Source organism: Ooceraea biroi, chromosome 4 (genome assembly GCF_003672135.1).
Source record: "Ooceraea biroi isolate clonal line C1 chromosome 4, Obir_v5.4, whole genome shotgun sequence".
NCBI classification, from domain to species: domain Eukaryota; kingdom Metazoa; phylum Arthropoda; class Insecta; order Hymenoptera; family Formicidae; genus Ooceraea; species Ooceraea biroi.
This window is the reverse complement of record NC_039509.1, coordinates 13919158-13944760: the sequence shown is the minus strand read 5'-3', so window position 1 is coordinate 13944760 and position 25603 is coordinate 13919158. Positions and strand designations below refer to the sequence as shown.

At 40.0% G+C, this 25603-nt stretch overlaps 1 protein-coding gene across 2 annotated transcripts in view; it reads left to right on the top strand.

The window, feature by feature from the left end:
* Positions 1-24587, top strand: part of LOC105278276 (neuronal acetylcholine receptor subunit alpha-7) — a 180096-nt gene extending 155509 nt beyond the window's left edge. For both annotated transcript variants that reach the window (XM_011337260.3, XM_026968794.1), the window contains 8 exons: positions 8316-8496; positions 11139-11211; positions 13129-13323; positions 15523-15609; positions 16244-16353; positions 17508-17616; positions 17735-18135; positions 18300-24587. In XM_011337260.3, coding sequence (XP_011335562.1) covers positions 8316-8496; positions 11139-11211; positions 13129-13323; positions 15523-15609; positions 16244-16353; positions 17508-17616; positions 17735-18135; positions 18300-18467 — 1324 coding nt within the window. In that variant the 3' untranslated portion in view covers positions 18468-24587. The remainder of the gene's footprint in view (positions 1-8315; positions 8497-11138; positions 11212-13128; positions 13324-15522; positions 15610-16243; positions 16354-17507; positions 17617-17734; positions 18136-18299) is intronic.
* The last annotated feature ends 1016 nt before the right edge of the window (positions 24588-25603 follow it).

The following is a 25603-nucleotide window of genomic DNA, read 5'->3' as shown; positions in this document are numbered from 1 at the left end:
AGCGGAAGCGTAATGAAACGTTTGCCGAACGCGAAATCGAGCCGCGGGTATTCTCTCAAACAGCTCGCGCCGTCCTCTTCTTAGAGCGATTTGTTTGAGCAATCATAAATCTTCCCTGTTAATTTGTCGTAATGATCGCAAATGTATCGGTAGTGAACACCGATAACCGACGATAACGGCACACGTTCGAATATTACTGTTCATTTCGTAAATTGGTTATGAATGATTTGCAAGCTATTTGGCTATTCGGCACAACATAATTTTACATAAATGATGTTATATCAATGACGTATCAGTATACTGATAGCAGCCAAACTAACGATTTATAATTCATTAATGACAAAGATACGCGACAATAGACTTTTTTATCTTCGATTCTATCGCGAAACGAATTTAATTGGAAACGTTAATTTAATATTGGTATAACACGCATTCTGGAATTGCTGCATTTATTAATTTCATGTCGCGCGACGATCTGATGATAATTAAAAAGAATGCCTATAATTATGATATCATTTTACTCCGTTATCCGATTCCTCAGTAACTCATACCTATTTTAATTCCAAAATCATCGGCAAAACAATTTTATATACGTAAATGATGTTATATTAATGACGTATTAATGACAGCAGGCAAACTAACGATCCAAAATCCGAAGACGGAATTTATAGAAAACAGATAACGTTGTACGTTGATAAAGCTCAAAAATGACACGACAAAGCAAGGTATAAATAAGCAAGGATAAATAAGATTTACAATTTGTGATGTGATTATGTCAAATTTTATCTTACACGAGACTTTTCTTCTCTCTTTTTATCAGTGTTTTTCAATGCTTTTAATTGCATTATTAACTCGCGCAAAATAGAAAAATTTGGACGATTTCAGCGAAATATGAGCTTTGTAATGCCAATACATGCGCAGTATTGCGTGCAAAAATGTAGAGATTGATCGCATATAGGTGAGTGAAACGAGGATAACGCTTGCATTGCGAAATCAATATGCTTGCGTGGTCTTTTACCCCGTATGCTATTTATTACACTCTTGTTTGCCGTAGCTCGCGTTAAACGAACGAGCTCGTGCAAAGGAACGTATAAAAGCGCAGTCCATTTTTTGTCTCTCGACACTTCTCATGCGCGCACCCTTTGTGCGTTGGGAACGGTAAAACTGCATGATGCCTTGACACAAAAAAGCGAAAGGCAATAGCTCATGTGGCCGTTCATGCAAAATTAATGTTAAATTTTCGCAAGTTGACAATGCTGATGATATGATGACTCAATTTTCACATAAACATCAATCGTTTATCTCTTAATGTTTATTTAATATTTACTTGACTAAAAAACAGATTATCATTTCTCGATATAACGATTAATAATAAAATTTTAATAAAAATTCATGATTTATTAGATCCAAACGCCTGATAAATCCTCATTGTTTTATCTTTCTAAAAGGAGCGAATATAATAGGAGCGAATATAGATGAGGGTCTGTGACAGTCCTAGGAAATGCGCATTTACGTTATGAATAGTGATTTGTGAGTAACGTTCGTGATGATAAGGGGTCACAAGATGAGAAGTGCATGTAACAGCCAAAATAGACGTGGACACGGTAAACGGCGGCAACTAGCAAGTGGAATAGTAATGTAATTAAAGTCAGACCATTTAGCTGATCACGAGAGCGTGATGGTAATGTAACGGAATATATTAATGGAACAGAACGTGGAACGGTAGTAATGTAACAGCAATGTGGTACCAACACCGCATTTTCACTTTATTTATTTCAGTTTATTCATTGTTCCGAATTCTCCAAGAAGTCAAGGCTGAGACTGCAGTACGCTTTGTTGCGAGTAATTCGCTCTTGACAGTGCATAAAACTCGAGCATATCTCAATTATGGGATAACAAAGACGAAACATTTAGTTATCGTTGATGATGGTAGTCGGTGGGTGTGGCACCGGATGCTGCGCGGGACGGGGGTTGGATGCACTCGGAGGTGGCTTCGCGGGAGGGTTGGCGAGCTCGAGGTGGTACGAAAAGGGTGGGATTCGAAAAGAATGAAATAACGGATTGGGTCGCGGCCAACTGGCCATGTTCCAACCAATCCTTAGTCGGCCGGTGGATGCGACCGCGAGTGTATTATGTATACCATTCAGCCGTCTTATATTTGCGGAATCGGCCCTCCACACACCCCGGTGCATCCCATTCAAAATCATATTTCTCCGAGTAAGGTCGCGTTCGCGGGAACCCGGGGGTGGCTTCGGGAAAGGGATAACGCGCGCGAAATGAGTCGATTCCAAATCGGGAATCTTGTGACGTTCTATTTTGAGGATTTATAGTAAAGACATTAGGTAGAACGATAATCTTGCCTGCCGGAAATTTCCGGTATTAATGCTTTATTGCTACGGTACGATTTTACAATCGTACGACGTTGCTGCGCGGGAAATAGCTTCGCGCAAATGATTCGAACGACTCGAACGTAGTTGCGATTTTTATCGTGCCTTGAGGTAGAATTCAGAACGGAAGCTCTCCTTCGATGGTCTTTAGCCTTTTAAACTTTCCAATCTTTCGCTCGTTCTTTTATCGTGTTCTGCAATTCCGTGGACTCTATAGATCCGCACGCCATCGAAGTTTGCAGTTTGCTTCTAAGTTCCCCGACAATTAACTACCGCGACCGTTGTACCCTCGATCGAACGTACTTTTCATCCAACTTCCGCAACGAAAAAATATTCCAGAAGTTTTATGTTCTTGCATCTCGAAGTGCCCTAACCATCTCAGACTAACGTTAAAAATAGAAAAGTCTAAAAGTGTTCTGTGTACGCTGACTGCATTCAGAAGCCGATACAATTTTAGTACCAAGCCGTTTGTACACTTTATTGCGTCCCTCGGCATGTATATTTTACTATAATCGCATGTCTGGTCGACGCCCATTCACGATTATGCTTCCCTCTCATGCAACGGTTCCCCGAAGAGCGGGAGCTCTAAGTGAGGGTGAAATATGATCGTAACATATTGGAGAGTGGGCGAATCTATTCGTAGGAATCTCCTCGTGACCGTTTCATTAAGAATTCTGGAACGCTATTTGGAACGTTGCAATCGCGATAAAGGGTTCATTCTTACAATAAGTAATATAGTACACGTGGGAATACGAGTACGCTTGATACGAAGGAAGAAGATTCGACAGCCGGCAGTAACGTCAGTCCAAAAAATCGTCTTAACAATGTCACTTTTAGATAGATATTTTAGATAGATGTCACTTGGGACTTGAAAACATTTATATTTCTCTTGGCTATCTATTTTTACGTATAATTAAGCACAGATGTTAGCTTTTTGATTCATGATCATCTAGTGCAGCTTAACTGCATGAAATAACTGCATGAAACAATCGCGCAGACATAGATTATAATTAATTACAGCGAGAAATTATATTTACATAAAAGTTTGAGTATGCTGAGAGATACTATGCTCGATGCTATTTCCCGTTTTCGCGATATGACTATCATCATCTCGTCATTTAATAAGTTTTGTTAACGAAGCTCATTAGTAGCTGCAGATTCGAGATTTTCGTCACAGCAGGATTGTATACTCGTAGAAAGGCAATCAACATCGCAAAGAGCGTCGTAGACGAAATTATCGTGGGACAAATATTTAACCGCACAGAACTCACAAAAGTTAAGGACTAATTGGCAGTGAATGTAGAAATACTACATCATAGCATGTAAGATGAATAATTATATAATCAATTTGCGTAAATAATTATCATAGAGATGCTTAAGAACGATGACAATTTGCAGGATCGCAATTAAATGCTCTTTCTCGTTGAAAATCGTATTACCCTTTGATGTTATTCCCGCGAGACTGGGATGGGGTGGTAACGCCCGGAGAATGAACGACTCTCTCGATTCTTGGAAATCTCGTGACGATTTCATTAAGTATTCGAGGGAGAACCTGAGGTTACCTCCTCATTATTAAGTGGAGCACATCACAGAGTCGCCGGAGGGGGATGTAGCAAAAGTGCTCTGCTTACAAAATCTTCTTTGCTAGATTACAAGATAGCGCGCTGTCGTGTTATTTAAATTACAAATTTTGGCACGAGCAAAATAAAAAGAAGCTTAGCTAGGCTCAACCCCCCAAATAAACGGGACGGAAAGGGGGATCGATGGAAATTACTCGTTCAATAATTTCGTATATGAGGTCTCTTGCCGGAAGCGGACGGATAATAAGTTTTGTATAATTCTGACACAACGCCCAGTAAACAATTTTTTCTAGTTAATAATCAAATAAAGATCGTGTACGTCTGGAATGAGACATGGCACGAAAAGAATTGCAGTTGTTTACTGTTTCAGATAAAAATGGGAAGAATGGTAACGCGCCAAGTAGAGAAATAATTTAGTCTTGAAGAATCTCGAATTAAAATCTCGCGGCACGCTTATTCTCGCGATATGTGCGCTGTCATGCAGGAAATTGCGAAATAAATAACGAATTTATAACGAATTTGTGAAAGATTTTAATAGTAAAAAAGCAATATATATTTTCTTGATTTTCATTGCTTTCGTAAGTGAAAAACTTTAACGATCAAGTTTCAGTTAATCTATTCAGAACTTAATGTAAGAAATTTTCACTTACAGAGAGTTGCAAAATAAATATTATATAGTTGAAGAAAAGTACACCTAATTATTTAGAGATTACATAAAAATAATGCAATGTAAGCGATGCGGCGATGCTAAAAGATTCGATGTAGCTTGAAGATTCTTGCAAGAGAATTTCTCTGAGATCTCGTTATTACACAAGGCACGCACTCGAGGGTAGAACACTTTATTTTGCAGAATGTAACGCGGTCGAGGCGCACCGACCCTTCCTGCAAACATTTTCTCGCCGATGTGAGCTCGTGCACGCCTGATTAAATAAAGAAGACGGAATGTGCGGCGCGTATTATCGGGAAGCTAAGTCCACAGCATAATGGAATTTTCTCCTCGTACTGACGAAGATAAGGGCCGTTCTCCGGGTTAATCTATAATTTACGTATTTTCAGTACGCGAAATGAGTGCAATATCAAGTTTATAATTTAATATAATTCGTTCCTTTGTTCACATTTAGTGGTACACTATAAGATCGACTGGTTTATTTCGATCTATTTGTCTAATTGAATTTTGATTTTTAACCGATTGTTCGCAATGAATCAAAATTTAATTGCTCTTGAATCTAAGCGCGGTAGATTTTTAATCTCTTTAATTGGCTGTAATTGGCAGTAATGAAGCAAACATAAACTGGGAATTGGGATCTCTTGTCCAGGATGCGGCAACTTAAATACTAGCTCGAATAGCCAGTCGCCATATCAGAGGCAACTTTTTCCACTGTAAAGTCCTATTTGCATTATTAAACGAGCGGAAAGCCAGCCATCACGGGCAGTCGTTAAGAAATTTAAAACTTCCGGTAACTCTAAGTTAGGTGAGTAATCAAGGCTACGAGGGTGAAGGGGCGCCCGATGAAAAGGAATTTAATTAAGTTATCCCACCTCGGGTCAGAGTCAGTATGTCCTGCGCGATTTGTTCTAGCGATCGCTTTTTCACACCGTCGGTGATGAAAGAGAGACTTCGACAAGTAGAAAGTCGTATCGATGGGATGAAACACGTTCCATTGATTCCTTTGACAATTGGAAAAGTTGATTGTCAAAGAAAAACGTTGCAAACGTCGAACTTGCCAGATATTTATTTTAACGTTGAAGAACGTTACTTTAATTTGAAAATAGCGACATGAATAAATTAAATTTGTATTGTAATAAAATAGAACAGAATTATGTTTCATTTGTAGAGAATATTGTGTAGAAATGTTTTAGTCAGATCACAAACAATACGAGCAGGTTCTCATGAGAGCTTGAAATTTAGCATACACATAGTTTCTCCGTTTTTAATAAAAGCATTATATTATATTATACGTTTCACGTGCAGCATGAAATGAGCGATGAAAAAAGAATAAGAGAACGACGTGTCCATTTTTTTCGGAAACAATTAATATCGAAAAGAACAATTTTTTAAATGAGGAATAATTAAATCGTTCGCATCTTGTTTTATTTTTTTAGTGAACACGTATCGTATAAATTACTGTGCTGGAATTGTCATTAAATTGTGTTGCTCGGGCATTCTCTCCGTAACGTGGACGCGTGGGAAAAAGATCAGCGCTCCAGGGGAAGTTGTAAAAATAAGTATCGCGTCAATTGGTGTTCGAGTGTATGCGAAAAGTTGGCGTTTGTCCCGCTCGTTAGTCGACGCAAATGGAACGGAATCGCACGCAGTGTAGGACAAGCGAGGTAGGAGCGTCAAAGGCCTGGGGTAGACTCGTTCCATAATTAGCTCCTGCTAGTCTATTCGAGTCTGCTTTAACGCGACCCCACCTGGGAGTTTAATCGTACGTCGTCGTAAGTTGCGGTAAACCCAAGTAGTAAGAGGATTCGTTCCTGGCGAGCATCTTAAGCAAGTTACCGATAATGTATGGAGAATGCTTTCCCTTCTGGGATGCTGGACTTCTCCGTGATCAACCTGTCCGTCCTGACAAATCTGGAACGAACGTTCGTTTAATCGACTCGTTAACGTTAGTTTGCTTCCAGGTTCGTATTCGCTTCCTCCAGGGTTTTTTTTCTGACGAGAAACAAAATGAAAATCTTATTTGAAACTCGATGCCGCGTATATAAAATGTAATGTTAGTAAATACGTAGTTTGCAAATATTTTTGTGGAGGACAGTATCACAATAAGGAATACAGTTTAGTTTATTCGTTTATATAGAATATAGTTTAGTTTGTTCGTTGTTTATATTGAGTATATGAAAAAAGCACATATTTAGAATATTGATTGTAATAGATCGAACGATCGCAATGAACTATTCTCTTTTCGTTTCTCTTTACGAACAATGATACAGTACACACACGTTGAGGTATTTCTCCTATATCTTCTTATCACATCATATTCGGTTAATATTTTAAAAAGCATTAAATCCATTTAATTGGGATAGCGTTGATTCCAGCATCAGTTGATCCAATATTATTTTTGCATTTTTAAAGTGAAAATTGTAATTTTAAGATGAAAATTGTAAGATAAGGTGACACTTTACTCATACATTTTCGTATGAAAGATTGATCTTCTCCATGAAGACCCTGGTGCGTTCAAACGTTGATAAATATCACTCAAAGATGCAGTAAAAATTTTCCAGGCGCAGTAATTTATTTTACTACGCAAGATATCAGGATATATTGCATACTTCTCTTAAATGTCAATCCGTACGTGCGATAGCGATTTGTTTTTATGGCGCGGTCATTTATTGTCAACATATTTTTTTGAGTATATACAGCGAGATTCCGCTGCGCGAGTGGTCATCGGTAATATGAAACTTTCGCGTTAACGAGTGCAGGTCGATATGTCGATACGTCGATACATGTAATTTAATACTAACGAAGCTTTGGTGTCACGAATTAGATCTGCTGAGAGAATCCATTTGCATTTATTGTGTAGCTTGCAAAATATTTATTTATAACTAAAATTATCATGCTGCTAATATTAGTTTATAAAAATCTTTTCTCGCTATTTTATTCAATAATCGTATACATGTTATTCGTTTAACGTTATTAAATCAAATTATTGATCATGAAATTAAAATTATGTTGTTCTTTACACGTAGCAATTTTATGTGAATAAATGTTAATGAGCAAAATTAGATTAATAGTGTCATGTAATGATGATAAAACGGTGAACAATGGCATATCTTCGTGTAGGAAAGCAGCACTAGGGAACTACCGAATTATCTGTAAATTATTACAGAGAAGGGATAAACCGACGGGTTCACTTTGGGGACATCAGTGTGCTAGTATTACGTTTTGTGTCCACGTGTTCTGTAATGTCGTTTAGTCTCTTGAGTAAAGAGAGATAGAGGTCCCACACGTGTTCAGGAATTATCTCATTCAGGAAGATTGTCCAGCTTGAAAGGGTTAAGCAACTATTGCGACTAGCCAGTCTAGCAAAATTGCGTTAATGGTACACAAGAGAACCATTTTATACACATAAAATAAAATGATAAAAAATGATAAAAAATGAAATATAGTATACATATAACGCAAGAAATACGTAATTTTTTTATTTATCGATGATTAAATTTGCCTTTATATTTCTCTAAATAGAGCAAAATCGAATTTTTTATTGTGCACAATCAGGAAATCGATCCGTGCGGTGCTTATTACTCGACTGCCGTTTATAACTGCCGTTCATATCTGCCGTTTATACGTACGCTCACCGCATACTGTCATCGAAAGATTAACATGTACGATTGTTCGTTACAGCGCCGACGAGGGCTTCGACGGCACTTATCCGACGAACGTCGTCGTGAGGAACAATGGGACCTGCTTGTACGTGCCGCCCGGTATATTCAAGAGCACTTGCAAGATAGACATTACTTGGTTCCCCTTTGACGATCAGCGCTGCGAGATGAAATTCGGCTCCTGGACGTACGACGGTTTCCAGGTGAGCATGGGTGAGGATGAACGTTACGGAATTGGGTCACCCAATCGTCGTCGTTTCTCGGTATACGTCGCGAGATATTCACACCTTCACTCGCGATGTCGAACTTACGAATTTTCCAATCTGTCGGAAGCACGTCGGTGCTTCTAGCCGGTACGTCTCGGGACGCGGAAATAATTCAAAGCGGCGGCCTCGAGAGTTTGATTAGCGCCCGAGAACGTGAGTGAGGGAGAAAAGAGAGAAAGAGAGAGAGAGAGAGGGTGAAGAGAGAATTCTGTTTGCCAGTACGAGATTCCGTTCGCAAGAACGTTATACGAAATTCTGAAGAACAGAGTGGACTTTAAGTAAAATCCTCCGATCGTATAACTGGCGCGTCTTCCGCGAGTTGCGCCAGTTGAGATTACGTTCGTCTATTTGATTGTAAATCAGATTGGTGTCGAATAATTATTTGCTGTGAATCAAACAAAGGCCGGATGGAGGAATCGGCATATAAAATGATTCTGTGCAGAGGTATCCCTAGACATACGAAATATTTAGAGTAATGAGTAATTTGTACTTTATTACAGTTTAAATGGATGCCACATATTTCAACGAATTTTCATAATTTTTCGCGCTTTACATATTCTGGTATATACGCTTTAAATTGAAACTTTTATGAGACAAACTTAAAATTAACGGAAGAATAACGTTTACTCATAAAATATATTAATTGTTTCCTCTTTGCACTACAAATTTATTTTTCTCAACAGAATTTTTCGTAAACATCAAAATGTGCGATTTAAAAATATTTCGTTTTAAAAAATGTTCGAGACACACGCTCTTGTACGCGATTTCCATATGCACGTTCTAGGAGTATCACACGAGTGTAAAGTGCACTCGGCATTTCATCGAAGCGACGTGGTGGGCAAACGCCACTTCTCAGTGAATCATAGAAATTTACGAATCGCAGAAAATGCGTTTAGAGAACAATGAGTGCGTGAGAACGCATGATATATCCAGAATTCGACACGCGATTTTCCTGTCGTCATTTTATCCTTGCAGCTCAGTTTAGTGAAGAGAAATGGTTTTTGGAATCTGTCTGAATGCTACTTTAAAAGCAGGCTTATAATTCATAAGTTCCGTTTGAGAAAAATTTCAAGAAAATTGGGAAACATGATTTTTGTATGAGTTTTCATATATGTATAAATTAAGTTTAACGAAATAATTAAGTAGATTATGAATAATTAAATAAACTACATTAAAAGCAAATAATCAAATAATAATCTCCGTTTCCAAAATTATTTTATGCCAGAAAATAATGAGGGAGAAATACATTCTCATATTTCTACTCGCAAGAAAGTGGAGTCGAGATTAGCGGAAGGCCCATTAATATTGAGACATTTCATTCGTTATATCGCTATAGCGCGATACTATTATTCGATTATGGTAACAATAATTTCGCCATTGTAACGAGGAGAGTTTCGCAGTCGCGTGCAATTTGCGCGTACCAATTTACCATGCAAACGTGCGTTTCTGCCGCACGACAAATGTACCTGGCGAGTCGTCAATTGTCGAGCGCGCAACTTCGGAATAATTAAAATTGAGGATGCGAATTACACGGTGCCAGGCAATTCGAGAACGCTCGGGGGTTCATTAAGGAGGACAATAAGCAGAACGAAATGGAGGCGCCCGGGAAGGAAGGGAGACGGCGGAATGCGTCACGATTTTCCCTCGGCTCGGGAGCTCCGATTCGATCCGCTGAATACGGAACGAGATGCAAAATAGACTTTTCGGTTCAGGCATCCATTTTCACTTAACAATTCGCTGCCAGATATTAATTCGCCATAGATTGAGCCTGAAGGTTGACGCGAAAAAATTTCGCATCGATATTCAAACGCGCGGAAATTGCGGAAAGTTTGCGAAAGCTTTATATTGGTCTCTCTCCCTTCCTCTCCTCTGTCTCTCTCTCTCTCTCTCGCTCTCTTCTTCTCTCTTTGTAAATATGCATGAATTCACATGGGTTGCATCAACAAGATCGTATGAAGCCGATAAACCGATAGCGCAGTTGATAAAAAATAATATTATCTGGACATAATATTTTATGTTGGTCTTCCCCCCCCCCTCCTCTTATTAACAAATCGCTTCGGATTTGCGCTATGTGCAATATAAAATGTATTTCGCATGTATGAGTAATACTATTTTTCCAGCGGTTTTCAATATTCTGAATGTGTTGAAATATTTAAAACTACCCCATTTTCGACATGTTATAATGTTAATGCAAAATGTTAATATGAACGAGTACGTTGTTAATCGCTTCAGTAAAACTAATTAATATTGTAAAATAAGTAGTTTATTCAACACAGAAATTTATTATTTTTACTTATTTCGCTCTTTCCCAACGTATTCTATTACACTTCCAGTTTTACGTTCTACACGTTTACTTCCACACGCTCAAGCTTAACTTTTGAACGTTCGTATATCAGAAACACCTTGCGAAACATAAGGAGAACTCTTGTACCGATATATTTCACTGTCTAAAGAATAAGAAGTGACAATTTCCGCCGTACCGCGGAGCAGATTCTCCCGCCGTTCCTGAAACAATCGTCTTGCACCGCGGTGCGGTCGCAATAACTTCCCTCTAATCGACCGTCATAAATTGTCGACAGTTGGACCTGCAACTGCAGAACGACGGGGGTGACATCAGCAGTTTCATCACCAACGGCGAGTGGGATCTGTTAGGTGAGTTTTTACAACCCTTGTCTAGTACCGCTCGCATCGCCACGTCCGAATAGCTCGCTCCGGCGTCGAAAGTGACTCGCCGATTAGCAATTCTAAAGTCTCATGGCGCGGCCCACGGCCGGATGATCAATCGTTTCGCAAATCGGAAACAGTATCGATCCCCGCTTTTGTCCCCGTGAAAATTGGCTGCATCTGGGTCAAGCGGAGGGTATGCAGCGGCAATACTCCTCATGCCGAAGTTCGAAGTTTAGCGTTTTCGCCCCGTCGAGCGTCAGAGCATCGAGGGTAAAGTGTCGCGTGAGAAATTGCGGCGGAGCGTCTCGCTTGATGCGAGAGACTATTCGTCGTGGCCGGCGAATAATCGCCCGGGAATCCCGTTGAATGATGGTGGATCCAAACTGCGGTCTTTCTACTTGCAGATGCTCGAACCGCGCTCGTACGTTGCAGACGCGCGCCGAGTAGTTTGTCGCGCACTTTTCAGAGTCGATTTTTCTTTAGCAAAGTTCTTCAACGAATTTATTTATTTAATTCTTTATGTAATACATGGATACATGGGAAACTATCGGCAAATTTCTCTATGTGAAATTTTTGTCGAAAACCACTAAATTACGTATGCAGTCGATAGAATTTCCGTATAGCAGTCCGCAAGTTGTGCAGCAAGAATTTCCTGTGCACGAAGTTTCATCGCGATGTCCGTAAAATTCGTAAAATTAGCTTCCGTGTATCGAAACCCACTTGCGCTTGAATCGGCAAACTACACGCACGACCTAGATTTAAAAAATTAATTTGATAAAGCGCAGGCCGCGCTTTCAACGGGGACGTATGTTTTATCTCTTGTATAATTAAGATTTGCAGAGATGCATTTTCTTTCACACACGATTAAATAAATTGTAAATTAATAATAAACCATAACAGCAGTGACTTTCAATCAACAGTGCGTTTCTTATAAAAAGATCACGATTGTATCTTGTTGGAATGTAACATTTTGAGAAATGTTATGCTCATATATAAAGTGCACGCAGCATCCATCATGGTACTGCAGCATGAAATTGGCAAAGGTTCGCGTATAACTTCCATTTTTCAAGAAGAAACGTTATTACGATGTATTATGCGACAGCAGCGTATCACTCGTCGTCGCAAATTTGTGAATAAATTGAAGGCGAGCCGCGGCATCTCCGTTGCTCCATTGCGGGAACAAAAACACTCGGTTCGCGTATCTTGTGTGTGCTTGCGAAAAATTGTATGCTGCATTACGCGTGGGAATAGCGTAGGTTGGCGTGCACGTGTAATGTATGTGTCGTGGTTATGAGACTCGTGGTAGAAATGTATCTTAAGTAAGTGCAGCTGCAGCAGCAGAGCGCGCCATTCCGTACCCGGAGGAATAGCATAGGATAGAATCGTCCGTTTTTCTCTTGTTCTGTTGCGCGGGATAATTCAGGATAGAGAGCAGAGAAATTTTTCGCTTCCGGCAAGTTTCTGTCATGCTCGAAAGCGTAGCTCATTTTATTGACGCTACATCGATTATACGTGCATGTGAAGCGTCTGGCATGACTGTTGGATCGAAAACCGTTTATTCTCCTGAGAATTTTAATTCCAGCAAACGTATTAAGTAATTTTTATATCTTCTTTACATTGCAATTTGGCAAAGCCATGATGAGACCATTTAACTTAGAGCGAGAGTTGTTTCTGACGTAATCTTTGTAATATTCAATTCTCATAATATTTCAATTTAGATTACGTAAAAAGTCAGAAAGTGAAAAAAGTCCAGAACCATATCGAGTCTCCGGTTCTTTTTTATTTTAATTAAACTTGTACTTGTTATTATGCTAAATATTATAATTATTTGCTAGATTGCGACTCAAAAACTGCATCAATGTAATATTCATATGAGATTAATTTTAATTTTATCTTGCTCAGGGGTACCCGGTAAGAGAAACGAGATCTACTACAATTGCTGCCCGGAACCGTACATAGACATCACCTTCGTCGTCATCATCAGGAGGCGCACACTCTACTACTTCTTCAACTTGATCGTGCCATGCGTCCTGATTGCCAGCATGGCCGTTCTCGGGTTCACGCTGCCACCCGATTCCGGCGAGAAACTCTCCCTCGGTAAGTCTCAACCTCGACGCAAAACTCCGATTGCCCTCGACGTTTCGTGAACGCTCTTGCGATTAGACACGCCCCTGTTTGCTAAGAGCATCAGACGTTTGCGCGATTAGGTCCGACCTACTTCCGATCGGCGGGCTCACCCTGCATCCGGGCACCGAGAAGAAACTAACTCCGCGCGCCGCGAGTTTCTTCTGCAATCGAGGACCGAGACTTTATCGAGTTTTGACGTGGAAATTAATGCCGATAAAATTCCGTTGGGCTAACGAAAACTTGGTTTGTCGAGTCTAAACTTGAAATACGACTTTACATCGCCATACGACGTTGCATCGCGCAAATCCTGTAAGTGACGTCGAGGATGCAAGTTACGTGTTGAACTCGAGGTTCGCTTGTGCAACATCAGTTTATGCTTATAAATCTGCGCTTTGCAACCTGCCACGTTGTCAGTACCTTTTAAGAAAAATTTAAAAATATATTATATTTTTGTTGAATACGAAATTAATAATTTTTTTATAATTAATTTTAATTCAATGTACCTGATTTAATTTGGCATGGGGAAGGATATTGTGATTGGAAAAGTAGCGATTAATTTACAATAATAAATAAGTAACTAGAAATCTTTTTACGGAACAATTTTCATTTTAACTTCGGTACTAAATAATGAAATGGTTCCAAACTTTCTGTTACATGTGTAATCGTAAATCCAGCAGAGGTTAGAAATACAGGCAGAGAATGATACGCGAGTGCTGTCCAGGATGTGTTATTTCATTGTTTCCGCGTAATCGTGGTCGTCCTGGAATGCAACGAGGATGCTCGGGCGAGATCCTACCTCCTACGGCTCGAATCACTCGGCTGCATAATTTCGCGATTCCTTGCTCGCCTCCTCCCTCTTCTGCCAACCCTCGCAGTGCCGTGTAAACGCTCCCGTGATTAGAGCTGGGAGTACGCGGGAGTTCGCTAAGCGCATCGAGCGTTTACGCGATTAGATTTCGCCCCCGATCCCGATTGAAACGGCGCGGCGTCCCGGCGCGCAAACTTCGGGGTGAGTCTTCTATTCGGGTCGTCGGGTTTCTTCGAGCGTGCAAGCGCGTTGCTGAATCCACCCCGAATTCGGAAGCGATCGCGACAATCGCGGCTGTCGCCGGCGCGGAGATACGACGACAATGGAATGATAATGTCGAGCAATCGCAATCGTCTCCGTCGTGGGTTTCCTCGAGGCTCACGGCTGTTCATAGATCGTGATGCGATCACACTTCCCCGCCGCGATTCTATGGTCGCTTTAATGTTAAAAACGATTATACGTAATCTATGTAAGCCAATTTTGTGCACTTGCGATAAATTCCATTTTTCTGAAGATTATTCTGAATTAGTAAAATAAAATGAACAGTGAAACGTATAAAATGTTATATCATGCAAATTGTTCAATTTCGATCTCGAATTTCGTTACTTAGAACTCTTATCTGAAATTCGCCAGCTCGGAAAAAACCTTCCAACTTTTCTCTAGTTAGAACTGGAAACGCTCAATTTCGCTAGGAAACAAAGCAGGGAACAAGTAAAAAAGTAGTACTACTCGCGATTGGTCTTTGCGCCTGCAGGGATTCGAGAGCTGCCTCTCGACGCGTTATCGTGAGCCACGAAGAAACTCGAGCGAGGCTTCATATTCAAATGAGGCACCTGCCGCGACGTTTTGAAAGTCTAAATAATCCGGAAGCACCTCTTAACGCGATGCTGCGTCTTGGCAATGAGTGCCGTAGCTAAAACCGCGAGCAAGGGCGGACTGAGATACCGTACTTAAGATCCTGATTACAAACTGTGTATAAAACTATCTACTTAAAATGCTAATTAATTCGAAAATCGAGCAAATGATATTATTTGTTCTCATTTCCTTTTTATACTATACGATTTTTCTATGATATTTCTTCCCAAAGAGAAATTTTATTCCGTATATTCTAAAGTATATTCCTATTCCTTCTAAAGTAAAAAATAAAGAGGATCTTCGCGACAGTCATTGCGTTCGAGATGTGGTTGGAGGCACCACGTCGTCTGATACAGGGTGAGAATCGAAGGGTCAGCACGGCGATAGAGCCGACGCATTGAGGCTCTTCGAGCGTTCAAGGGCTGATGGTAGATCTCGCCTGGTCACCTCTTCGATGTACTCGGCTTTAACGATAATTAATCGAAGCCAACGAACCTCTTTTGCAGGGGTGACCATTCTCCTGTCCCTCACTGTGTTCCTGAATATGGTTGCCGAGACAATGCCAGCGACGTCCGACGCCGTGCCGCTTTTAGGTGAGCTCGATTTAATCGGTTTTCAATATGATTCCCCAGTGTGAGAAAGTAATCATCCATGCTGCAAATCATTCAAGTGAAAAATAGGAGTAGCAAGAGACGAAGGAATGGATTTGCATTTCTTTCAAGATAATATTCATTGGTTACCAAGCATAACATCTGCGTTTGTCAGCGCGCGCACAAAGAGTTGCAGCTATTTATTAATTTTAATTTTGATTCTTTTTTATTTTAATTTCGAAATTATTGATATTTCGAGCTATTGATATAATACATTTGAACATACAATATTTCAATTTTAATTTAATATAATAATTGAAAATATTTGGGATCCTACTTTTAAGAATGTATAAAACATTAATTTAATTACATGATGACCATGGAGTTGATGCCAATTTAAAATTTATTTAAATAAATTTATTTAAATTTTATTTAAATAAAATTATACATTTAATGTATAATTTGATTTAAAAAAGTATGTTATGTCTAGATATATTAAAAGTAATGATTTTTGTTGCAATATATTAGCGCATATCTAGCAAATAACAAGTTTGAACTTTTAAAGAACTTTTACACCGATAACCCTCGTTTTTATTAAACTGACGTATTTTTAACTTGTAATCTATACTTTTTTCAGGAACGTACTTCAATTGCATCATGTTTATGGTGGCCAGCAGCGTAGTCAGCACGATCCTTATCTTGAACTATCATCATCGAAATGCTGACACTCATGAAATGTCTGAATGGGTAATTTCCATTGATCGATATCAAAGTGCGTGACGCAATTGCGAGCGTTACGACTTAATCGTCTTGTTAGTATCACTCGTGCGGGAATGGAGCAGTTAAACGTTATGTAGTTTATAACAAGTTATATTTTCTATAATTCCTCTTTTGCTTATAAAAAGTATAATATTTAATTTGTAAACTATTTATTTAAATTTAAAAGAAATTTTTCAATCAAATATGACTTATCAGCAGCGAAATTAATGGCAATCAAATGATAAAATGATGAGATGAAACAAACGATTGATTTTCGCGTCATAAAATTAATCGAATAAATCAATTCGCACCAATATCAGACAAATGTAAAATCGGTATGAATCAATAATAAATTTTATTGGATTTTACTGAAAATCGCTTATCGTTCCGTACAAAATCAATTTACTTGTTCATGCAATATTTTACAATTGTTCTTGAAATTTTATAATACATTATCTCTGAACATATGTAATGTATACATATATATACATATATATGTACATATCTCTGAAATGCCTTATCGAACAATCTGTTAACATTCTTTTCATTTGCACACGAGTAGGTAGAACAAAAATCACTTTGTTAAATCCCGGTTCAATTCGTTGCTGGTGCTATATGACTTCCGTATCAGCAGATAATTATGGTTTTAATTAAAATGCAATGTGCCGCCGTTGCTGGCCGATATACCGCTCTCTTCTCACAGCAGATAAATCGGAAATTTTATGGGCGAATAATTAAGGGCCACTCCGCCGAATGTGCGTCGCGATGATAAATCACATCACATAATCGAATTTTTCGCCGGACGTCACGTTAATTAGGATGTAAATTGAGGATCGCATGGCGAGGATTTCCACACGATCAGATTTCCGCAAGCAAGCTTCAATTAGTAAACATTAAACTTTGTTAATCGTCAAGTATCGTAAAATTTGAATGCGAGGAAGACGACAATACATATGCAAAAATAACACTTTTTGCCTCTTAATTATTGCAATTCGGCATGGATATAATATAACATGCTGTTATATAATAATTACATATCATATTATTAATTTTACTTAGAAATATGTTTTAAATAATCAGTAAATAATTATGTATCTATTATTTACGTATCTATTTATATTGTTAATTAAATTACATTTTAGATTAAGGTGGTTTTCCTGTACTGGCTGCCCTGCCTACTTCGTATGTCAAGACCAGGACCAGACGAAGACAAGGAAGTACAAAAGTCTCAGAAGCCATCTCCGGTCACGGGTAAGACAATTTTAATTAATACAATCATTCAAACGGCATATCATTAAGTTTGCTATGTCGACAATAATCAGTCTTCAAGTTTAAACGTTCAATTAACAATCGATTCTTCGACCGCCAGGTGCAAGTAAGTCATACGGCGACCTAGAGCTTCACCAGAGGAGTAGCAAGTCGCTTTTGGCGAACGTCCTGGACCTGGACGACAACGCGCTGGCGTCTCACAACAATCTGTTGAACAACGTGTACAGCACGCCTGGGCCGCACCATGCGCACACCATGGGCCATGGCCATAGCCACATACACACGACGCCCCATCATCATCACAGCCACGCGCCCACGACGCCGCATCATCAGCACGCGACGCCGCTGCCGCATTCATCGTATCCTGGCCACCAGATCTCGCACACGCCGCACCATCATCCGCATCCGCAGGACGCGTCGACGCCGCAGGTCGAGACGATACTCCAGAATGCGTGCTTCTGCGCCCGTTACGAGCTTGTGCTAATCCTGAAGGAGATTAAGGTAAAGGCGACTCGACGAACAGTCCCGGTTTGGGATTCTTGAACGACTCCTTGAACTCTGCGAATATTTCTCCGTTTTACTTTAGGACAAAAAGGTCCTTTTTTCGAAAAACGAATCAGCAATCGAATGAAGACTGTCTTAATGAAACGACGATCTCGTTTCAGATAATAACGAATCAGCTAAAGAGCGAAGAGGATAACACGAAGATCACGAACGACTGGAAGTTCGCGGCGATGGTGATCGATAGGATGTGCCTAATCATTTTTACTCTGTTCACCATCATCGCTACCATCACCGTCCTGCTGTCGGCGCCGCATATTATCGTCACGTGATTCAGAAAAGCCAGTCTGCCGCCGGTGGTCCCGGGGCCGACGAGGATTGCACGCCGGATCCCAGCATCAACGTCGCCGTCTTCGTCGACAGGCACCGCGCGCGACACCCCTCTGGCGAGGGGGCGCCAGCCTTTCCCGTTAACCGGATACCGCTGGACCGGGCTCGAGGTTGCACGTCTTCGGGTTCGTACGCCGCTTCGTTTCGGAGACCTGCGCGTTAGGAAGAAAGCAATACGGGGAATAACTTCGTTTCTTTATGATATACGACATAACGGTTACGGTAAAAATGAGGATAACAACACTATCGATAATGAGAGTAACGATAATAGTACTAATAATAATTACGTATTAATAATAATAATAATAATAATAGCGACGGGGTAAAAACTTTATCGTGTAATTATCCCGCGAGGACGCCTTAGCGAAACACGTTGACACACACGTTTCTAGACGGCGCGAGCACGCGCGCGCGAGAGCGAGGGACACGTACACTGGTTTGTTACACGCATCCCTGAGAGCAGTCGACGTAACGAGCGCCCTGTATAGTCGAGACGTTGCATTTTCTCGAATGAATTATGTAAACTGTTGGAATTCTGTTCTGAGATGTTCAATAACGTGTTTTCGTGGTGGTAGCGTAATCAGTCGAAAAGATATTCGACTCTGTCCTCTGCGACTACTGCTTGGGGATGTACCACACATACATGTACACACGTACACGTAACGTCATGCGAGCGACGATAAGCACGGGAGTGCGATTTGCTAATTATTAAAGACACTCTGTTGCGGCTCAAAATTAACGTTGACGCAGAAATCCCCGAATGTATCCTGTGAGGATCGACGCGTTGCGCGAGGATCAAGAATGTGAGAAGATTCGATACAGTTTATTCGTAATGTTGTTTCGCGGATTTGTGATTTAAAAGTGTAACTTTGGTATTGTTTAAGAAGACACAAATTCTGAAAAATGTGAATCTCAAAAGAATATAAAATTAAAATATATAAATATTGAATTGACTGAAAAGCTCTTGCGAATCTCTTTAGCAAAATTTAAATGTACACTTTTGTATTAAGAATTAATACAAATAATAAATTGAAGTATAAAAATACAATAAATCGGAAGATATAAATCGTAGCATGCAAGAATGTGGAAACACAAATATGGAAAAGCTAAAATTCCAGAGAAACGTGATAGATAATTGATCGAGTTTCACAAAGTTCGGGGATTGCTGTATGCATTAATAAGATTAATATGGGTTCTCGTTTACGAGATGCGGAGAGAGGCGCCCGAGGATGCCGGCGATGGGCAGCGGTTCCTCCGACCATATAAAACGAAGTGATGAGCGAAAGAAAGGTAGAAAGAAAAATCTGCGACGAGGAAGAGAGAAAGAAAATACGAAGGACAAGACAACGGGCTTTAAAGGGGGTATCGAGTAAAACGCACACGTTACACTCTCAGAATACACACGACGAACTGCCAAGGTGATTCAAATAATGCCAGTGAATTTTCTTATCCGTATCATTAGCATGTAAAAAAAAATCGACGACGACTTAATAAACGGGGGATTTGTACTACGATTTAAGCGGCGGCGACATAACACGCAAATACTTTCTCGAATAGGGTCGCGAGTACAGTTTCCGAGGGACAACGCGGGATGAGGAAGTGAACGGCGGGAGGGAAATGAGAGGGGCAATTGTGGATAACTTCCGCTTGCGGGAGCTGTGCAAACGAATTTTCGTGCGGTTTCGAGCGACGTACTTTCTTTCCCTGGTGTCCGCGAACGCGTGCAAATCGTTTCATCGTTGATCCGCATTCTCGTCGCGCTACATTTAGCGCTAAATGCAATTGGCCGATCATTGTTCATGCACCGCGGGATGCATCGCGAGCGCGAACGCGAGCTCGATATTGAACGCGCGTAGCGGAATGTTAAATGCGACTGAGCGTTAAGCATAGCTTTTTACTTGTACGTTTCACGAGAAGCAGACAGACTAATAACTTTGCATTTAACACGTTGAAGTTTCGAGTTCGTCGGGAATCGCAGAGCGAGACAAATGTGTGCTTATCGTTGGATGTGCGCTGAGAAAACGAATCATTGTCTGTCGCATCTAAACGACATGCTGAACGTGGATTTACACAGTTGTGCTTGTACCTTCTATACACGCAGTAACACGATACACGAATGCGACATCCGCGTATCTTTTTGTCCGACGCATCAATCTTTCCCTTCCCTATAATGATCCCATTACGGAGATCGTTATCGCGACAGCACCGTACTTTCCTTCTGACGTTGAAAAATCGTTCCGGAACGCAAACGTTAAGTGTGGGCCTTTGTCTCTTCTATTACAGAAAAGAAATGTGACTTCAACGTCTTGTTATTGCCTCTTTAGAAACGTTACTTCGATCTTCTATCTTCTGTGCGAAATGAATATTGCGACACCAGACACCGTGATCAACAAGTTGGCTCCTCACGATTGATATTTCTGCAACGCGAGAAACAAACGGCGAACATGACTTTAATTTCACATGCGAAAATTATAACACACGCCACGTTCTCAGCATATTCACGAGTTGCTCGATAGTCGCGGTAGAGAATCGCGGAAGCGACGGAGTCGATTAGTCACGCTAGAAAGAGGAAAAGCAACGGCGACAAAGAAAGGAAGTTGCTCTTGCTCATGGACTCAGACTCGTAGGCAGACCCGTCGACGAGACAAGAAGACGGACTCGCGTCTCGTATTATAGATTTTTTGGTCATCGGACACGCGACAACCAATCACGTTATCTTTCAAATACTATTAAAGATTATTAAACTAATGAATCGTTGTTGAATCATGTTGTGCGGGCGGTATTACGCGTAGAAGTGAAGTAAAACCACAAGACGGTGTTTTGATCTCTAGCGCGCGACAAAAATGATAAAAAAAAAGATGGTAAAGAGAGTAACGTCGAGTTGTATTAAACTTTAAGAGAGGTGTAGAATACATTACATAGATGAGAAGCGCGGTTAATCTACTCTAAGTGTCACTAGTTAACAAGAAATCAACAGGAAATAATAATTCGTTATAAAAAATGATGTGTAGTTCGAGACATCGACATTGCAACGCCGGCACGATCGTCCTTTTTATGCGATAAAAATTAACAGCAGAGTCGATTAGCCTCCGTTTGATCTGGCAGGATAATGACGCGCCTCATGAATGAGACACGTGCTAAATTGAATCAGTGTCTTGGAGCAACGAACAGTGCAATTTTGAAAGCAGAAAGAAGCACGTAAAAAGAGATCGTTTTCTGCAATAAAGAGAATTTATTTTATAAAATTTGAAAAGGTCGTAAACTTTTTAGCACATGAATTTATTTTTCTTAGAATACAAAATTAAAATAATCTTCCTTTACTTTCAAACTGTGAGAAATGCAGTTGATTGCATTTCTAAAGGAAATTAAGGATATAAAGCGGAGGTTTCTCGACGCTCGAGTAATTTTTGTCGCCACGTGGTAGGACGTCCGGCCCTATCGTTCCTTTTTACGTGCGTTTGCTGTAGTTCAAGTTGGTGGAAAGGCAATTAGCAACGCCAATTTATTGCGATTGCGATTAAGGGCACGTAGAAGTGCGCCGTTCATTGTCACAGAGCACATATAGAGATATGTGGTTAAACTTCACGTTCCCGTTTTGTCCACTCGAAGGCTTTTCTTCTTCGTAATGACAAATATGTCTTCAAGATCGCGACACAAATGGGATTATTATTTCTTAGTGACACAATCAATGTCTTCAATATCTTTAATCAGTGAAACACATTCTCTTGAAGTATAGCCACATTTGAATCATTCGGTACATGAAAAAAAAGAAATTATCTTTATTGCTATGCATCGCGCCGAAAGTAGGGTTTCCTTTAATGGAGCCTTCGCTTGTTCGCTCGGATTTAACCGTAATTGTTATACACGAGATGCGTGTATCAGAATCGATCGCAATCGATTATATCGCAAGTGTAAAATTAATCTAGAAGCGATGTATATGGAGTACGAGTCCTAGTACGTTACGGGTATCAAAAAGTCGGCGAAACGAAAGCGTGATCTTAATGTATAATCGAGATTTAACGATTAGATAGCGAAAAACAATTAACAATACGTACTACAGTACGCAATACTGTACGACTATACTTGTTCTATGATTATACTTGTAAATGTGTATTTATCACATATCGTAATGTGTGAAATTCACGTCGAAGACAGAAAATTGCTCACTGTAATTCATCGCTAACGCGTGCGCGCACGCGAATGCGAGCGCGCGACTGCTGGTTTATCTTCCTATAAATTAATAAGCGCACCGCGAGCGAGACGGCGAGAACAACCGTTTTTCCCTTTATGCGAGAGTTAGTTAGAATATCTTCACAATGAGAGACGTAGATAACGAAACGCGACGTGAGATTCCCTGTACCATAGGATGGCGCACGAATTGACGTACAAGCAAATCAAAACGAGTGTAACATAATAGCACGTATATGTAAAATAATAGCCAAGTAATTAAACCAGAAACCTACGGTTATAAGTGAGATAAATCCGACACTTGTACCAGGACGCTGAACGCGAGAAGCTTTTCGTCGCCACGGTGCAAACTCGACTGATTCTACGGTACACGGAATTTGATGCTCGCGTATACGATTACGCAAACGTTATTATACTACTTAATAGACTTCTTTCCGCGACCTTCTCGATTTCCGCGATGAGAAATCGAAAGCAGGATTATTGCCATTGGGAATACTTGCCGAGAGATTCACAAGGATCAGCGTGAAAAATTCTCAAATATCGGAACTCGCGTAAAAATGAACTTCAAATTCAGGCAGGACATGACATTATGTAAGTTCGCGCAAAAGTTTCCACCTCCTTGAACTTGATTTGGACAGTGCTCCACGAAGGTAACGCAGCAAACGTACTCGGGTATGTGATTCGCCGCTTTCGTACTCGAGAACAATCGCAATGAATAATCGTAAGTCCGGCTACATTTATTAAAGATGTATTGAATTAAAGAAGCATTGGATGTTTGGTATGTTCATAATTTATTTTTTAGATATAAATTTTGCGACTTTAAAAGAAAGTTTTTACGTTATTATCTTAGATTGTTCTTATAGTTTATTATTACTATATATAAATATTTAAATAATTAATGTATAATATGTAAATTGGCGATATTAAATGTGCGCTTAATTAGACAGATTACTAACTAATGACTATGCAGTTTTATGTACAGAAAATCTAATGCTCCTTTAATTTAATATAAGACACTTTCCCTCTGTTTGATTTTTTAATTTTAATTAAATTAATGATAATAATGTTAACTTTTGTCAGAAAAAGATAAATTCCATAAAATTTTAATTATTTTTAGGTTGCAACCAATTTGCATAATATACTCGATCCAAATTTATATGGCTGAACAAACAGATTAATAAGCTCCCCAAGTTTCCTGTCGCATTAATTTATCGCAATAATCAAAGTTAAGACGAGAGCGGCAGTAGCCAATGAAATTTCCGTACAAAACTGAACGTTTCAAGCAAATGAGTAAGAGAAAGACTAAGAGAACAGAAATGAGAAGAAATAAGAGAAAAGGAATAAATAAAATTGGCATTATAACGTGACTTGCGCCTTCAAAACCGACAACAACTCAGCTTGATACGCGCGAGGCTGTTATATAAACTATATAGTATCTTGTAATAAAAAATATTAATGATAACTTTAGCGATAACGATTAACGGTAATGATAAATGATAATATTGCTACTACTAATATAATAACAATAATAATATTAAAACGTATTAGTTATGAGACTTTTCGCCTGTACGAGATGTTGAAATCTCCTTTCTACGACGTTAACGTAACGATTAAGTCAACTTTCGCGAATCGAATCGTTTCGGATTAACGAGTAGGTGCGAGGGGCATGAAGGGAGAGAGAGAGAAACATTAAATATAAATATACGAGTTAACTAAAGAAGGTTGATAGGCTCATAGGGTACCGTAGTAGTGCAGATGTACAGGGTGATGGGATGAAAAAGATATTCGGCAATGTGTTGAGCGATCTTTCGAACGTCTCACTTCCGTCGATCAATGTGAAGGCACAAGGAATAGTGGAACAAGGAACAATAGTAGAAACAAGATTGAAAGCAGATCATAGGTAGTACTGATGGTTATATGTAGGATGCCGCTTCTGTTAAAATGAGCCAATCTAATTAAGAAATTTGACGAGTCCTCGTCTCACCACGTCGTCGCGACGTTTCCATCGTGTGACGTTGAAATTAACCCGTTATACCCACAAACGTATAAGTACCATTTGCGTTTAATAAAGATTCATAAATGTACAATATTATTTTGATCCTTAAATATAATACTAAATAATTCTTTGACACGTACGCACGCACACACATACACATACACGGGCTATAACGAGTTAAGTCTTGCGCCAGTTTCGTAGCACTCGTAGCCTCTCTCGCTCCTGTTAATTACCCGAGCGGACTTTTAAGGACTTACCTAAGTACTTATCGATAGAGATAATTACGATTGCTCACCGATTGTATGCCTGTCGTTTAAGTGTCAAGACAATCCCCCGATGACTCCAAGCGGCTGACGACGACGACGAAAAAAGAAAAAAGAAGGAAAAAAAGAGGAAAAGAACTACTTTTCGACATTGTATAATACTACCTCTCTCTAATTAACGCGAGAGTGTCGACGGCATCGCGCCCGTCGGGTGTAACTTAATGTTAAGGTCTACTGTACTATAGCATGCCGAAGTCTTCCGCCATTAGTCGCCCGATGCAGCTGACGCGAGTCTTTCCGGTTGCAAAGCTTTCGCGAGAGCGTTACCATCACGAATCCGCCACGAATTCACGGCGATTATTATTAATAATGTATCTGGGCGGATATAATAAGCACGACAAGAATGACGAAGAGGTTCTTCGGTGACCGCTCGCTCGCGGAAGTTGTTGCAATCGCTCGTGGCTGCCCGGCGTTAGTAGCTCGCTGTGATGTAAAGTAGTCGAAGCTCTAGCGACGAATTCTACGCTCGTAGATCTAGCAGTGAAACTGGCCGCACGGTGGAAAGCGAAGGGGTGAGACGGGAAGTCGCGAGATTCAGCTGCTCCAATTATCCACCCACGATCGTGTGATC